This window comes from Trematomus bernacchii, unplaced genomic scaffold, assembly GCF_902827165.1.
Source record: "Trematomus bernacchii unplaced genomic scaffold, fTreBer1.1, whole genome shotgun sequence".
Classification (NCBI taxonomy): domain Eukaryota; kingdom Metazoa; phylum Chordata; class Actinopteri; order Perciformes; family Nototheniidae; genus Trematomus; species Trematomus bernacchii.
This window is the reverse complement of record NW_022987608.1, coordinates 7,918,096-7,932,941: the sequence shown is the minus strand read 5'-3', so window position 1 is coordinate 7,932,941 and position 14,846 is coordinate 7,918,096. Positions and strand designations below refer to the sequence as shown.

Here is a 14,846-nt window from a genome sequence, read left to right as displayed (position 1 = left end):
TGAATTATAGTGGAGTAGAACAAGTACAAAGTAGCAATTGAAATACTCAAGTAAGGTACCTCAAAATTGTACTTAAGTACAGTACTTGAGTAAATCTACTCTGTTACTTTACACCACTGCTGATAAAAAAACGTTTGTGATTATATCAACCTAACAACCATTTTAAGAGTGACATTGGTGCCCCGTAGTGGACAGTACCTCTGCTATGGTACGGTTCGTAATTGGTTCTGGGGGTTCGGTAATCTCCGGCTTGAATCGTACATATGCGAAAGCGACCGAGCTGGAGCGGAGCTGTCCGGAACATCCGGCTGTAGCTCCTCAACATAAACAGCTATGGCGGAGGCAGCAGCAGCGTCTACGGCGGCTTCACCAGGTATAGGAGGTTGGACCAAACACGTAACCTGCAGGTAAGACAGGACAAGGGACTATTTAGATATTGAAGATGATAATGTCGTCTGTCGTTTGAGGTGTCTCGCGCGCGACTGACAACAGCGTCGTCTGAGGCTCAGCTGTTGGCTAACTAGCTGTAGCTACTAGTGTTGTTATGTTCGCAGTGTTATGGTCACAGCCTGCTGGGCTTCTAGCTTAGCAGCCAGCATACTAGCTACCCTTTCAATGCTCAACTCGGCTAGCATTAATGCCACATTATAATATTAGACCACGACTGTTACACAACAGTGATAAATCCCTCAGCGTTTTGGCCAGCTGTTCGCAGTCATTTGTTAACGTTTAACTGTGACTAACACACGATTAACCATCGAGTTTATCTAGTTGGGTCACTTTAAATGTACCATTATAATAGCCAAAGCAGTTACTAGTCGCCAAATCCAAATATACTAACGTTGTGAACCCAATTGTTTGTTGTCCCCATGCCTAAGATGGGCTTTATTTGTGAAAGTGAAAGACGACATTGACGCGCGGTTGTCATGTTCAGCTCTCTCAATTTAGCTAACAACTTTCATTTTGACGTACTGATGTGAACATGAACTAGTGTTTTCCGTTCAAATTCCAGTAGGCCTGGACATCTTTTATGAACTAGACAACTGTCTAATTTGTATTTTCAGGTATTTCATGCATGGTCTTTGCAAAGAAGGAGAGAACTGTCGATATTCCCACGACCTGACCAAAAGCAAACCAGAAGCCATGATTTGCAAGTTCTTTCAGAAGGGAAACTGTGTGTTTGGGGACCGTTGCAGGTAAGGACACAACTGAAATCTAAGTTGTAAATGCAACACTTCAGTCTAATGCTGATGTAATGAATAGGCAGGTTCATGTTTGTACAGAACTGGCAGCTGCCTCGGCCTATAAAAGTGCTTCCTGACAGTTGTCAGATGAGATGCAGTATAACCTTCTTTCTAAAACTGGCCTTGCTTTCAGCCAAATGACAGCGCAGCACCTATCCTGGCTGGGTTTTCAGTGTGGCTGCCTGCTCCTCCAGTGGGTTGGACACCTGAGACTGTTTTGACATGTCAACATGTTGTTTGTCTGTGGCAGCTCCATGTAAGTCCAAGGAACTAGAACGGCATCTCAGCATTGCTCAGCTTTCTAGGTTCTGCATTGATTCTTTGTAGAGCTGGTGTTCAACATGTCAGCACAAGCCTCATTCTGGGTTTTTAGTAGTTTTTTTTCCATAATCCTGCCTATAACTTAAATCAGACCGTTGTGAATATGATGATTGTTTTTGTTTTTGCTCCTGTTTGGGCTGCAACCATCAACTACCCTCATATCATCTCATCTGCTAATATTGTCATCATGGGCACAATAGTGTTTTATCAGGATGGCATTGCTAAATTAGTGTGTGTGAGTTTGTGTGTGAACGTTTATCACCTCTGTTGAGCAGGTGGTTCCTTTCAAGATTCAAAGGCTTTATTGTCACAGCTCGACAATACTTAGTGCAGATCATTTTCAATTTAGGTGTAATTTTTTGAAAATGAAATATTTATGTATATATTTCAAAACATCACAAGGTTGGCATTCATTTCCACATTCAAAAAATATATTTTTAAATTGGCAAAATATCGGCTTTCATCAAGGATCTCCGAGTTGAAAAAAAAGACAGTATGTTCAATTTCAATAAGCAACAATATATAATAATAATGTGTTTCCAAACACATCCTATCTTCCCATTGATGCCAGCTGATTATGGTACTGGACTGTGAACCAGTTGCTTCTTTAAAAAAAATGTGCCATGCTTTGAAATGGTGAGTATTTATTCATAGTAAATGGGCTCGCACATGAAATGGTATGGTCCTTTGAGAAGCAGATTAGGCTCCATGCCTGTTGCCAAGCTTGAATGTACCCAGACATGATCAGCGAGCGTGTACAGACAGTGTCTGCTCCATGTCTGGTTTCAGGAGGGTCCCCATAGTTACAGAGGAACCCGATGACCAGCCCAACAGCAGCAGGGGCGCATTAGTTACTTGCATACTTGATTATTTTTCATGAATGGTCTGCTTACTGCCTTTGGTTAGGTGTATAAATCACTGAGCTGTTGTTGTTGTGTTGATAAGTCGCATTCCTCCATCCTTGTGAAGGGGCTGCAGTGAGGAAGGTGTCCTCATTATATCTGTGCGAGTCCTGAGAAAGGCTCTCTGTGGGGGTTTATTATGGTTGAATTCCTCAGGCTGCGTCTATTGTGATGGGCTCTGTCTCGCTCTCTCACTCTGTCTGCGTCTTCCTCCCTCCCTCCCTCTCTCTCTCTCTCCTGCAGCCAGAGTGCACTGCAGCCTGCATGGCAATTGCATAACACTCTGTTTCCCTGATCCCCCCCTCTTCCACCTCCCCTACCCTGTTGCCGGGTTCCTCAGGTTCATTCTGCTGCAGCACCCTCATCTCTCATTTATTTATGCATACTTTCCCCCCCCCCCCTCCTCCTCGCTCGCCCGGCGCTCCTGTGGCTCTCTGGGAACAGACTGGTTAACAGTGTGTTCTGATGGAGCGCTGGTGGAGGCTGAAGGAGAGAGATAGGCCAGTTGCTCCTTTTGTACGGCTGTGTGAGCGCTGGCTATTAGTCATGCTTTATGGTAGCTATGGAGTTGAGTTGCTTTGTTTCTACACTGACAGACAGGTCCATGTGGACAGATGAGGGTCTGTTAGCATCAGGGATGTACCATTCATTGTCATTGTGAGTCTGGTTTCTACATCCAGCTATATCTATATATATATATATATATATATATATATATATATATATAGCTATATCTATGTTACGAGGAGATCAGCTGCATTTAAGCCCCTTTTTTAATTATCCTGTGTCCATAGGAGATACACAAATGTGTGATGGAAAGGAAATGGAACAGTTATTTTTATCCTCAAATATACCCTTTTTTTTTTAACCAAATCTAGTGCATATATTGAGGTTTTTTAAATGAGTGAGAACCTGCTAAAAATAGGCAATGGACTCATTTCCAGTGCACGTGCTTTGTTTGTTTTCTGTTTTTTCTCTCTCCTCTAGTTTATGGTCACCACACGTACAAGGACAATGCCCATATTTAGTGCTATGTCTCTTGCTGACAATGTACAACAGTACAGTCCCTTTCAACAGCACAGAACGTTAGTAAACAGTGGTTACTGTCCGTGACTGATCCATACTCTTTTCTTTTTATCCGTCACTTATTCAGATTCTCTTTTAAACCAGAGATAGTGATTGTTGTAACTGTGGAAAAACAAACAAAGACAGTTTTCCTTTTGTTCCTGACGAGTTTGAATACATTTAGTTTTACCAGGATCAATGAGGAAATGTTTAAACTACTCTTATTGTCAATGGAGTGTGCTAAATGTGAGGAAAGTCAAATAATTGTATGTTTTCGTCATTTATAATAATTCATCCAAATCCATTTATTTATTTCACACTTAATACCATGTAGCTTTGTTACCTGTAACATATTTTTAAATGTATCAAATCAAGACTACTCGGCGATGTTGAAATAATATGGAATTGTGGATATGAAGAATTGTGACACCCCTATAAAATGTATATAGACAATGGGAAAGAAGAGGGCTATTTTGACTTTTTTTATTTGGGTAAAGTATCATAACAATATGGTAACCACAATTAAGTCCAAAGTCATTTTCATCCCATTCATGCATGTGTGAGGGACCAAGTAAATAACGGTTTATCAACTGGAAAAAAACAAATATAGCCTTTGGAATAGCTCTTATTCAAAAGTAGAAGCTTTCTTCATTCACCTTTTTTGTAAGTTTGTATTACAGCTTTTTCCATCACTTTGGACTCAACTTCCCAGCGTTAGTGCTGTGGGACATTAGATGGTTTGTACCGTAACAAGTGTGCTCATGTTTGCCTCCTCAGGTTTGAACACTGTAAACCGGAAAAGAATGAGGAGTTGCCAACCACACAGACGCTGCCGCTGCCGCCTGCCTCGCCTGCCGGCTCATCAGACCCAGAACCCAGTGGGCCAACGCCTGGTTCAGAGGCACAAGACTGGGTCAACGCTGCAGAGTTCGTTCCAGGACAACCATACTGTGGACGGGGTGAGGGACCAGCTTTAGTAAATACAGTTGGACGTTGATACTAACACTTGAACACAACCTTAAGTTCACACTTTTATAAACTTCTATGATTGGATGTTAAGTGATAAGGTCATATTTGATGCTGTCCCATTGGCTGTAGATCTCAAGTTAGCTCAGGTTTTCCAGGATGGTCAGCTCAATTGAAATCGACTTAAACATACAGGGTCAGCCTGACATCAATATGCTAACGATGCGCTAGGTCTTCCGTTATTACATCCTGCCAGCTCGCTAACCAGCAGCCAGATAGCTCACTCGCTAACCTGATGTGTTCTGTACTCCTTTGAGACATCTTGAAGTCAAATCCTTGGTGAGGTTTGAAATGCTTCCTGCCTCGCACGCATATGTTTTATATCGTCTTTTGTGAGTTAATGTCATCAGGTTTGCCATTAGTGTTAGCGCATTAGCTCTGGATGCAAAGTAGTAGTACTCAACTTCCTCTCCACTTTGTTAACCAGTGCAGGGCATGCAAGTGTTATTATTTCTGGAGATGACACACTGTTGTTTGTCAGCGGTATTAGACATGTTGAGACAGAGAACCATCTCTTCCCTCTATCAATTCAAGCTAACGCTGTATCAACAGTTATGAACCCACAGGCTTCTGTCTACCTTGTGTCGCCTAGTGGAGATTCTGACAACTGGCAACATGTTTGAGATACAGAAAGTACAGGACGCTGGGAAATTAAATACCGGACAATCTTTAACAAAAAGTACAGACAAAAACGTCTGAACTGAATCAAAGCCTGGTTATTCTCCTCATTGAGTCTTCTATTAATCCTTTTTGCCCATCATATTTTTGATATACAGTACCTTTGCTGCATGGGTCTATTTGGCTGGGTTTATTAAGCTTTTAAATACACTCTTAAATAGGCAAGATCACGGGAAAAGGACTTCAAAATTAACTTCAAAGTTATAGTTTGTTTGTTTGTTTTTCAACCAAGGTGTAAATGACACTAATACAAGAGTAGCTCAAACTATGAATATGTTAAGTGCAAGTTGAAACTTAACATTCTGAAGCCTGTCTGAGAAGTTAAGGTCCTCGGATCAGATTTTCCTCATCTGCTGGAGAAGGCATTGATGCATTGAAGTTATTTTTCCTCTGTGTCACTAAATAACTGTCATAATATTTCCCCAACAGCTGAGCCAGTGAAGGGAGAGACCTCCGGCCCTCTCATCGAGGAGTTGGACCGGGAGGCGTCGCAGGACAACAAAGCGCTGAGGAAGCAGCTCTGTCCGTACGCGGCTGTCGGAGAGTGTCGCTATGGCATCAACTGTGCGTATCTCCACGGCGACGTGTGCGACATGTGCGGCCTCCAGGTTCTCCATCCCACCGACAACGGCCAGCGCTCCGACCACACCAAGGTAAGGGTTACAGAAATAACCATATCTGTGGAGCCAGTTGGAATACTTCCTGGAATACTCTTTACTCTCTGAACTGGAACCATTATTAGTGAATTATAAAGCAAATTGGTATCAAGTGACAGTAATCTGTCGCTCTCACTGGTTAAAAATGGGTCATTTTAAACAATGAAAGCAAACGTCGGCTAAACATTTTAAGCAGTTTCCGAAATGTTTTGTACACTGCTTTTTGCTTAAGAGAAGTGAGATATAAAAGATTGAATATGACATTTCTCAGCACCAGATTTTAGTTGTGTATTTTTCCGAGTCACCTGCCACGGTCCCACCTTAAAGGAGAGCAGATCGGCAAGACTAGCAAGCAGAGGGGGACAAAACACAGAAATCAAAGACAAAAGGAGTTTATAATACCTTTACAACTTACAAAATTGCGTTGCATCGGAAAACAAAACTTGAGTCAATTCAACTTCTTTCCTGACCAGGACCATGGCTGCTTCTGTGCAGTATTTAAATTGAATGATGTGGAGTATTTGTTACTCTTGTCTGAACAGGATTTTAACATTCGAGACAATATGAACACTTTATCAGCGGGAGATGGATGTTAAATGTAGGAAAGGTCATGATGTGTTGGTTTAACTGTTCCTTTTTCACAGGCATGCATCGAGGCCCATGAGAAAGACATGGAGATTTCGTTTGCCATCCAACGCAGCAAAGACATGATGTGCGGCGTGTGCATGGAGGTGGTGTTCGAGAAGGCCAACCCCAGCGAGCGGCGCTTCGGCATCCTCTCCAATTGCTGCCACTGCTACTGTCTAAAGTGCATTCGCAAGTGGAGGAGTGCCAAGCAGTTTGAGAGCAAAATCATCAAGTGAGTCGCGTACGCACGGCAACGTGGGGTTTGGAAGTAATGTAGGATCCATCTCAAACTACATGATACATTAGTTTAAATCCTTATCTCTAGGTGATTGAGGATATTGTTGAATATCTGTTCATCAACAAAGTATTTCCTCTTGAGTTGGCGTTTGTAGAACATTAAAACATGTCAAAAAAGTTGTATGTGACGCACATAGTATTTACAGGTTGAATTTGATTCTAATATCAGAATAAAATACATGATTTATCCCAGGGGAAATTTCTGGACAGTTGTTCCATTTAAGAGTGACTGAAATAAAAGATTTAAAGAAATAAAAAATATTTTAACATAAGAAATTAAAAATGTTAAAGAACTGAGTCCAATAAAGAATAAAACCAAAATATAACCATAAAATGTAAATAAACGTAAGAAGTTTTTTCTAAACATGAACAAAATGCAACATTATTTCGAAAGCTCAAACTCGACTCTTACGTTGTTTATGTGAATGTTTTTTACCTGATGAAGGAATATAGGCAGCTCTTAGCACGCAAATAGAACTTGATTACCATGTTGACATGCTCTGGTCAGGATACCACAGGTGACCAGTGTCTTTTCTACCCTTTTTTCCCCACAGGTCTTGCCCAGAGTGTCGAATCACATCCAACTTTGTCATCCCAAGCGAGTACTGGGTGGAGGAGAAAGAAGACAAACAGAAACTCATCCAGAAATACAAGGACGGCATGGGGTACGCAGATCATCTCCACAACACACACACACACACACACACACACACACACACACACACACACACACACACACACACACACACACACCTAAAACACTGACGCTTTTTTTTTTACAAACTCCTTTGTGTCTACTGTGGGAAACAACCAATCAGAGAAACAGTGAGCGGTCTCTTTTAATTCATACTGAAGCAGTGTTTGTTTTTTAGTACAGGCGATTGAAAGCGTATTATTTTCCCTGCAGGATGGAGAAGACATATTTTAATAGAGAGCCATTGCAGGTGGATGTGAAGAGAAGCGTCAGAGGAATGCGATGCTGAATCTGCGGGAGTGGGTGGTAATGGTGGGAAGCTAAACAGGAAGTGGGCAGATTCAGATTTCACCGCAGAACATTTGGTGTTTTATTTAAAGAAACTCCACAGAGAAAACGTCCATCTCTGATGCTATCTAACCTGCTGTTTGTGCTCTCTGCTCCTCTCTTCTCCAGGAGTAAACCGTGTCGGTACTTTGACGAGGGCCGTGGAACGTGTCCTTTCGGCTCCAATTGCTTCTACAGGCACGCCTTTCCCGACGGACGGCTGGAGGAAGCGCAACCTCAGCGAAGACAGACGGGATCCAACAGCAGGAACAGGGTAACTCACTACAAACAGTCAATGCCATTTTAACAGCAATAAACCGAAAAGACATCAAACTGTGGAAGAAAGCAACACCTCCTCCGCTCTAGCGCTCTCTGCTGGATGTGGGAATGATATGCAGAGCGACCATAAACCCTGAAGTTAAAACAGCTTTGCTTTAAAGGTTCTGTATTGGGAACACCTGATCATGAAGTGAAAATCCACGCGTTTAAATAAAAATCACAGTATCAATCTGTGGTTATACTCGGTGGCAATAGTCACCACATGCTGTACAAACGTTTTGATTAAAAACGGGGACAGCTTGTATGATGCATGATGGAAGTTCCTCAAATCAGACAAATCAACAACCTTTTAAGATATTTAGATAAGATTAGGAGATTTTTTTTTGTCAAAATGGAAATCAAATTAAATTCGTGACACATTAAAATATTGTACTTTATACAATACAATAACTGTCAACGGGGGTGGGGTGCACGCTCGTGAACTGTTAGCGCCGTGTTATGCATGCCCACTGTACCTCGCGGGAGCGCGCACATCGTAAAGCCAAAACTCACAGACATTTCAATGATGACGGATTGGAAACGGTATCATTTCCTTTTTGGCGGGCATGCATAACACGGCATAACACCGGAGCCTCGCTGCGGGGAAACTTTGGTGCTGTTCCGAGTTTGTTCTAATCTGTCAAAATGACAGATGAAAAGCCTGCTGCATCAGTTGTACTTATACTAAAGAAAAATGGAATACAAATATTTAAAAGAAATTCAAGTAGAAATATGCACATTTTACTACAATATATTACATGTAAATTAAAATATAGAGTGGTGAATAAGTATTAATAAGATAAGACCTGAAAAAGTCACTTATTTATAAATATTTTAGTTCTGAAGAAAAGCAGCAAATGTTTTCTCTCTTCATGTAGTCTTTTTATTTAAATATTCCCAAATGTTTTCGTACAGTGTTTTTTTAACCATTCAGAGTTTACACAAAAGTCAAAAGAGAACCACTTACACATAATTTAAAATGCTGGAAATCGTATTGACCCTTTTTTTAAGCTCAAAGGTGTCTCCTTACATTGATGTTAAAGTGAGTGTTTTTGAAGGTAAAAATCATCTTGCCAGCAGCAGTGTATTTTATGCCCAGACTCTGAGAATACTCCTCTCCCTTCTCCTCCCAGAACTCGAGGCGAACCCCGCTGTGGGACATCTTTGACGAGCGGGAAAGCACCGACTCGTTCGACAATGAGGACGAGGAGATGGTGACGTTTGAGCTGAGCGAGATGCTCCTCATGCTGCTCGCCGCGGGGACCGACGACGAGGTGACCGACTCAGAGGACGAATGGGACTTGTTTCACGAGGAGCTGGACGATTTCTATGAGATTTACCTATAGCAGCCCTGCCTACCAACCCCCCCAATCCCCCCCCCCCTCTATGTATACTAGACCCTAGAATGGACTGTCTTGTGCGAGTGATAGACAGTAGCTTTTCCCCCCCACCAACCCCTTGTATTGTGGCAGTGCCTTTAAGCAGGCCATTAATAAATGAACTTATAAAATATCTAAAAAAGAAGAAAAAAAATCGGTGCGCTCGTGCTAAACTTTTTCTATCCTCGTGGGTCTACCTTGTGCGGTTCATGTTAAAAGGAAAAAAGAACAAAAAGAACTCAATATAAGATTTAACAGATATTATAACTTTCTTCAAATATTGCTAATAAACATTGTCAAGTTTCTTTGTGGGTGTGGGTTTGACTTGTTCGTTTACCCAGGTGTAAATATGTACTCCTGGGACTCTGAGGATGCACTCGAACTTACTCTGCACCATTTACTGTAATCCTGATGGGCATGTTGTAAGATTTTAAATACGGTTTTCCAAAGGCCGGAACTTATTTTTCTTTATATAAGCTTCTGATAGCCGATATATTGTGCTGATGTTCACCATAATTCATGTTCATGTTGTACTGAACAGTATTTAATGTGTCCCCGTGTTTCAGGGTTAAATAGTCTTTCATGAGACATTGAGATCAATATTGAACTGTCTGTCAAAGTCCAGCGAAGGAAACTCTTGTAAAGTTTTTGGCCGTTTACAGCAGGCTGACCGCTTGCCCTGATCCTGATCTACCTTGGACATTTCAGAGACTGACCAGCTCATAAAAGTTGTTTTCTTGTATTGGATTTGAACAGAAAAATTCTAAAAGACACTAATTTGAACCCCTAGTGTGCTGTTTACTACTTCTGCTCTACAAGGGCTACACTACTGAACAACACTTGAATCCCATTGGCCAATGACAGCTGCTCAGAGCGATCAAAGATACATTTTCTGACAGGTCCTGGATCAGGGCTAGGGGTTAACCTGCTAACTGACCCCCAACCTTCTTTTCTCCCCCTTTACACACAAGCGCACTTTGTTTTTCCAACTACAAAGATTGAACTAGTCTAAATTGGCTCCATATATCAGTTAAAAAAAAAAAGAGAACTTTATTTAAAATCTTTTCCCTTCCACCATCCTGTATATCAACATCCAGGAAGCATTGCAAGTATGGTAATGCCTTCCTTAGAGCCAGGCTAAAGAGTCAACACTCTTCCAGTGCAGATAAGTGTAAAGTGTAATTCACTGCTCTCTGTTGGCTTCACTGAGTAATGCTTCACTGCGGAGACACTCGTCCACAGACTCAACCTGTTCAAATCCATTGGAATGCATATGTTTATACTGAAATGTGTGTTTTCTATGTTCCACAGCCATCCATCTTAACTTGAAATTAAAGTTTATTATCAATCTGAGTACTGTGTGGACTCTAATTTATATATTGTCTGTTGTCTTAGTGGTGCAACTCCAGGTTATTTCAGTTATCAATAATTCTGCTGATTATTTTCTCAAATTGTTTCTTTAAAGGTCAGAAAATAGTGAAACAATGTACATCCCATTTTACCAAAGTCCAAAGCGCTCTATCTTAAATGATTTATCTTGTCGGACAAAATCTCTTAAGACACTTATTTTAGAACAAAGAAAGGCTTGAAATCTACACATTTGTGAGACATACTTTTCTTTTGTTTCTGTTATGCGCCATTTTGTTGTTTCTTTCTGAAATGTTTGGGCACATACTGTAACCCTAAGCCTAAAATAAAAAGAGATTTGCAAATATATCATAGTATGTCGAAATTATCAGAAAAGACAACATGTTATATAGTATGTCAAAACGTAGAAAAAAAGTTTTAGTATAGTATGTTTTTACATGATAAACTGTCATAAAGAAGTCATAGTATAGTATGTTGAAATATCATGGCAATGGTAAGTCGCATATAGCCATCTTAGTATGCTGAAACAAAATTGAAATATAAGTAAACATAGAAAAATGATCAGAAAAACTGAATGAAGTATTAATATTTGCATTACACTATAATATATGACAACAATACATATCTAGAAAATAGAAGTAAGAAATATGTCAAAACATGTTCTCTACACAATATACAAAAGTATTAGAATTGCACAGTAGAATCATATCATTCACTCAATGTTTAAAGACAACGTATTGAAAAGCAAATAAATAAATGGATACAACTGTTAAATAGCCTACAATATCAGATATTAAACCAACTGTAGTCCATTCCACCAGACTCCATGCCTGTGTTTGCGCATGTCACTCTCTCCACCTTTATAAGCATCAGAATCAGAAAGAGGGGAGAAAGGGAGGCGACCGCACAAATACAATGATCTCAGAAACTGGCAACGACAATCTGAAGGAAGACTATCTCCAATCGGAAGCGAGCTATTACCCAGACTCCCCCGTCTCCTCTTCTCCCGAAGCCGGGCAGCTGAGCAGGAGGCGGGACACCCTGACCAGCAGCAGCGGCAGCATCATCCCGGAGGAGAGCGGCTCCATCCAGCGTCTGGTCTCCTCAGCCGCGGCCGCCTCCAGCATCATGACATCGGGGGAGTTCATGCAGACCGCTCCCCTGCTGGCGCACAAATCCAAAAGGAGCCTGCTGTACAAGGCGCTGTGCTTCCTCCTGCTCGTCTTCCAGGGCGGCATCCTGGACTTCTACCTCATCATCTTCACCGACCTGTACTGGTGCTCATGGATCGCCACGGATCTGGTGGTGATCTCGGGCTGGGGGATTTTCTTCATGAAGAACGCGCGGAGCAAGAGGGAGCGGGCCTGCGGCTTCCACCAGAAGAGCTCCATCTTCGGCTGTAACCTCGGGGAGTTCACCTACGCCTACCTGGCCTGGCTCATTTATGTCATCGCATGCACTCCCAAGGTGGTGCTCATCCTGGAGACGTCTATCCTGGACCTGATCGAGCTCAAAGTGCCGTGCGGAGTGACCGGCTTCAAGATCATCATGCTGCTGTCCGTGCCGCTGCTCTTCTGCCTCATCAACTCCATCATCGAGGATCTGAACGGGGCGACACGGCACCGATCCCAGAGCTGCTTCCTGAGCACCTGCCTGGACCTGCTGGACAGCTTCACGCTGGTGGAGATGCTGCTGAGGAGCGAGATCCCCACGCTGTACCTGAAGTACACCGTCATCTCGGTGTATTTCGTGGCTCTGGCCGTGCCGACGATCTGGCTTTACGAGCTCACCGCGTCCGAGCTGCGCTTCCGGTGGCTGTGGGCCCGCTTCTGTGCGAGCCTGGTGGTCAACGCCCCCCTGCTGGTAGTCAGGTGTTTCCAGGTCTACGTCTACGGGATGCCGGTGTCGGTGTTTATGTTCAAAAACATGTTCTTCTTAGTGTGTAGGTTCTTGGAGCTGGTGGAGCAGTGTGTGGCGGTTCGCGGGGTCCGGAAGCTGGCCGGAGGCGGCAACCCGGCCCAGTTCTCCCACTGCGTGTCCGAGAACGACATGTGTCCGCACGGATACGTCAACACCCTGGCTGTCACCCAGTCCTAGAGCCCGAACTGGGGCCTGGAGCTGCCTGCGTTCAAGACAAAGCTGCAAATAGGAAAATCCACTTTCAAACTCCTTCTTCCAGATAGACAATAAGGATATCACAATAAACCTACTTGAAAGGCAGCCTATTTAGATTTATCATTACACGAAACAGGAATAGGGTACTTTTTAAAATTATAATAAAACAAAAGGAAAAAGTAGAACTATTAACCCATAGGCTATACTTAAAGAGTCACTTTATCCCAGTTACAAAAATAATTATTTTCTTATATATATCCAGGGGCCAACATAGTGGTAGTGAAAAGAAAATGTTAGTAGCCTACCACTTACAATATAAAAAATGGCATTTGTCCTCCCACAATTTTCGTTGTCAGTGTTCATTACAAAGAAATAGTCTAATTTCTGAAAAGAGATGTGGCTTTTTCGACATATTTCATTATGATTTATTTCATATGTTTCAACAGACTATATACTCAGCTTTTTGACATACAGTATGAAACCTCAAAATGCACCCATTCTTATATATTCAGTATAAAATAATACCATATATATAGTATGTTGGAAGGCTCCCAAGATAACCTAATGCATGTACTTTAAATACAAGGCCTAATGAACCTGCATACAGCCATGCAGAAAAAATATGACATGGCTTGTATATAGCTGCAGCCCTATACAAGATTTGACATCAAATGACCACAAAGTAAAGCAACCGATAGGACCTAAGGCGTTCAGGGACTCTAATAATCCCACCCAATAACCACATTGTAGTTATGATGAATACACAGATTAATAACAACAGGCAAAACTATTTTTTCAAAGCAGTTGGATTTTGTTGACAGGGTTTTTTGCCACACTGCAATATTGGATAACTTCCTCTTTGACTGATCTTTTTTGAAATTTCTACTTGGAACATTTCACATGACAGGAGAATGGATTTTCCGATTTTTGGACATGTCTGGAACACATCATCTGTACCAGCCTTACAATGCTCTCCTTACATAATCTACAGGTGCTACAGTCAAACCAAACACCTGCAACAGCCTACAACAAACAGAAGAGCAACTGTAGTGAATTGGACCTTGTTGAGTTGTGTGTTTTCTGTCTGTGAGTTTCACCGCTGCACTTGAATGGAGACGGCAGATGGACTTGGTGTCGTGTTGGGACGTAAAGTGCAATTTTTAGAATCTTCTGGACTGATTGACCAGGACTCTGCTCCCTCCTTGTACACCAGTGTTTTCTATTGGTAGAAGTATTACTGAGAGTAGACACATATGTTAGATCCGACAGTGCCATGACGAACAGGTTTTCTACAGCTTTTTCAAATTGACCCCTGGCCATCAGGACCTTCTGTTGGCATCACTGGCTGTGCTACTGTTTTAAAACTGTTTTCATTTCTGGGATCAGAAGTCCTCAAAGATCACTGTATTCAACATCCCTCATTTAAAGAGCCTCAGTTCTCTGGGTCACCTCAGCTCTTAATTTCCTTTTAAACACACCTGTGAGTCATGTCTGGAACTATAGATATTAGTATTCCTGTTTTAGAACTATATGGAATCCCATTTCTCCCCAAAAAAAATCTGTTACAAGTAATAGGAAATTGGTGATGATAAACTATTGTGCTTATGTCTGTAGAGATGATCATTATTGTAACTTTTCTCGAATCCCTCTTTTTTTTATGTCCAGTTCCAGTACCTCCAGACTAGACGAAGAAAAGTGCTCCTTTGTAATTGTCATGTACATTGTTGGCGAATGTTTTATAATTTACACAATGTCTGCCAGTGAACCAGCTACCTGCTCGATTTTGTGCGTTGAAATGAACGCAGTAGGAAGTAATTTGGTGTTTTTAG

General features: G+C 41.8%; 2 protein-coding genes across 3 annotated transcripts; both read left to right on the top strand.

Moving 5' to 3' along the window:
* Positions 1-213: 213 nt before the first annotated feature.
* mkrn1 (makorin, ring finger protein, 1) lies at positions 214-10,887 on the top strand. 2 transcript variants are annotated; one of them, XM_034131281.1, is made up of 8 exons: positions 214-407; positions 1,065-1,196; positions 4,310-4,491; positions 5,666-5,889; positions 6,537-6,751; positions 7,371-7,481; positions 7,967-8,111; positions 9,289-10,887. In XM_034131281.1, the coding sequence occupies exons 1-8, from the start codon at positions 334-336 to the stop codon at positions 9,499-9,501; spliced, it is 1,296 nt and encodes a 431-aa protein (XP_033987172.1). In that variant the 5' UTR covers positions 214-333; the 3' UTR covers positions 9,502-10,887. The 2 variants fall into 2 exon arrangements, with proteins under 2 accessions (XP_033987172.1, XP_033987173.1); XM_034131282.1 differs by lacking the exon at positions 1,065-1,196 and having other exon boundaries at positions 292-407.
* A 930-nt stretch (positions 10,888-11,817) lies between these two features.
* Positions 11,818-13,060, top strand: tmem121b (transmembrane protein 121B). The gene has a single exon (XM_034131271.1). The coding sequence runs from the start codon at positions 11,818-11,820 to the stop codon at positions 12,997-12,999; it is 1,182 nt and encodes a 393-aa protein (XP_033987162.1). The 3' UTR covers positions 13,000-13,060.
* Positions 13,061-14,846: the final 1,786 nt, after the last annotated feature.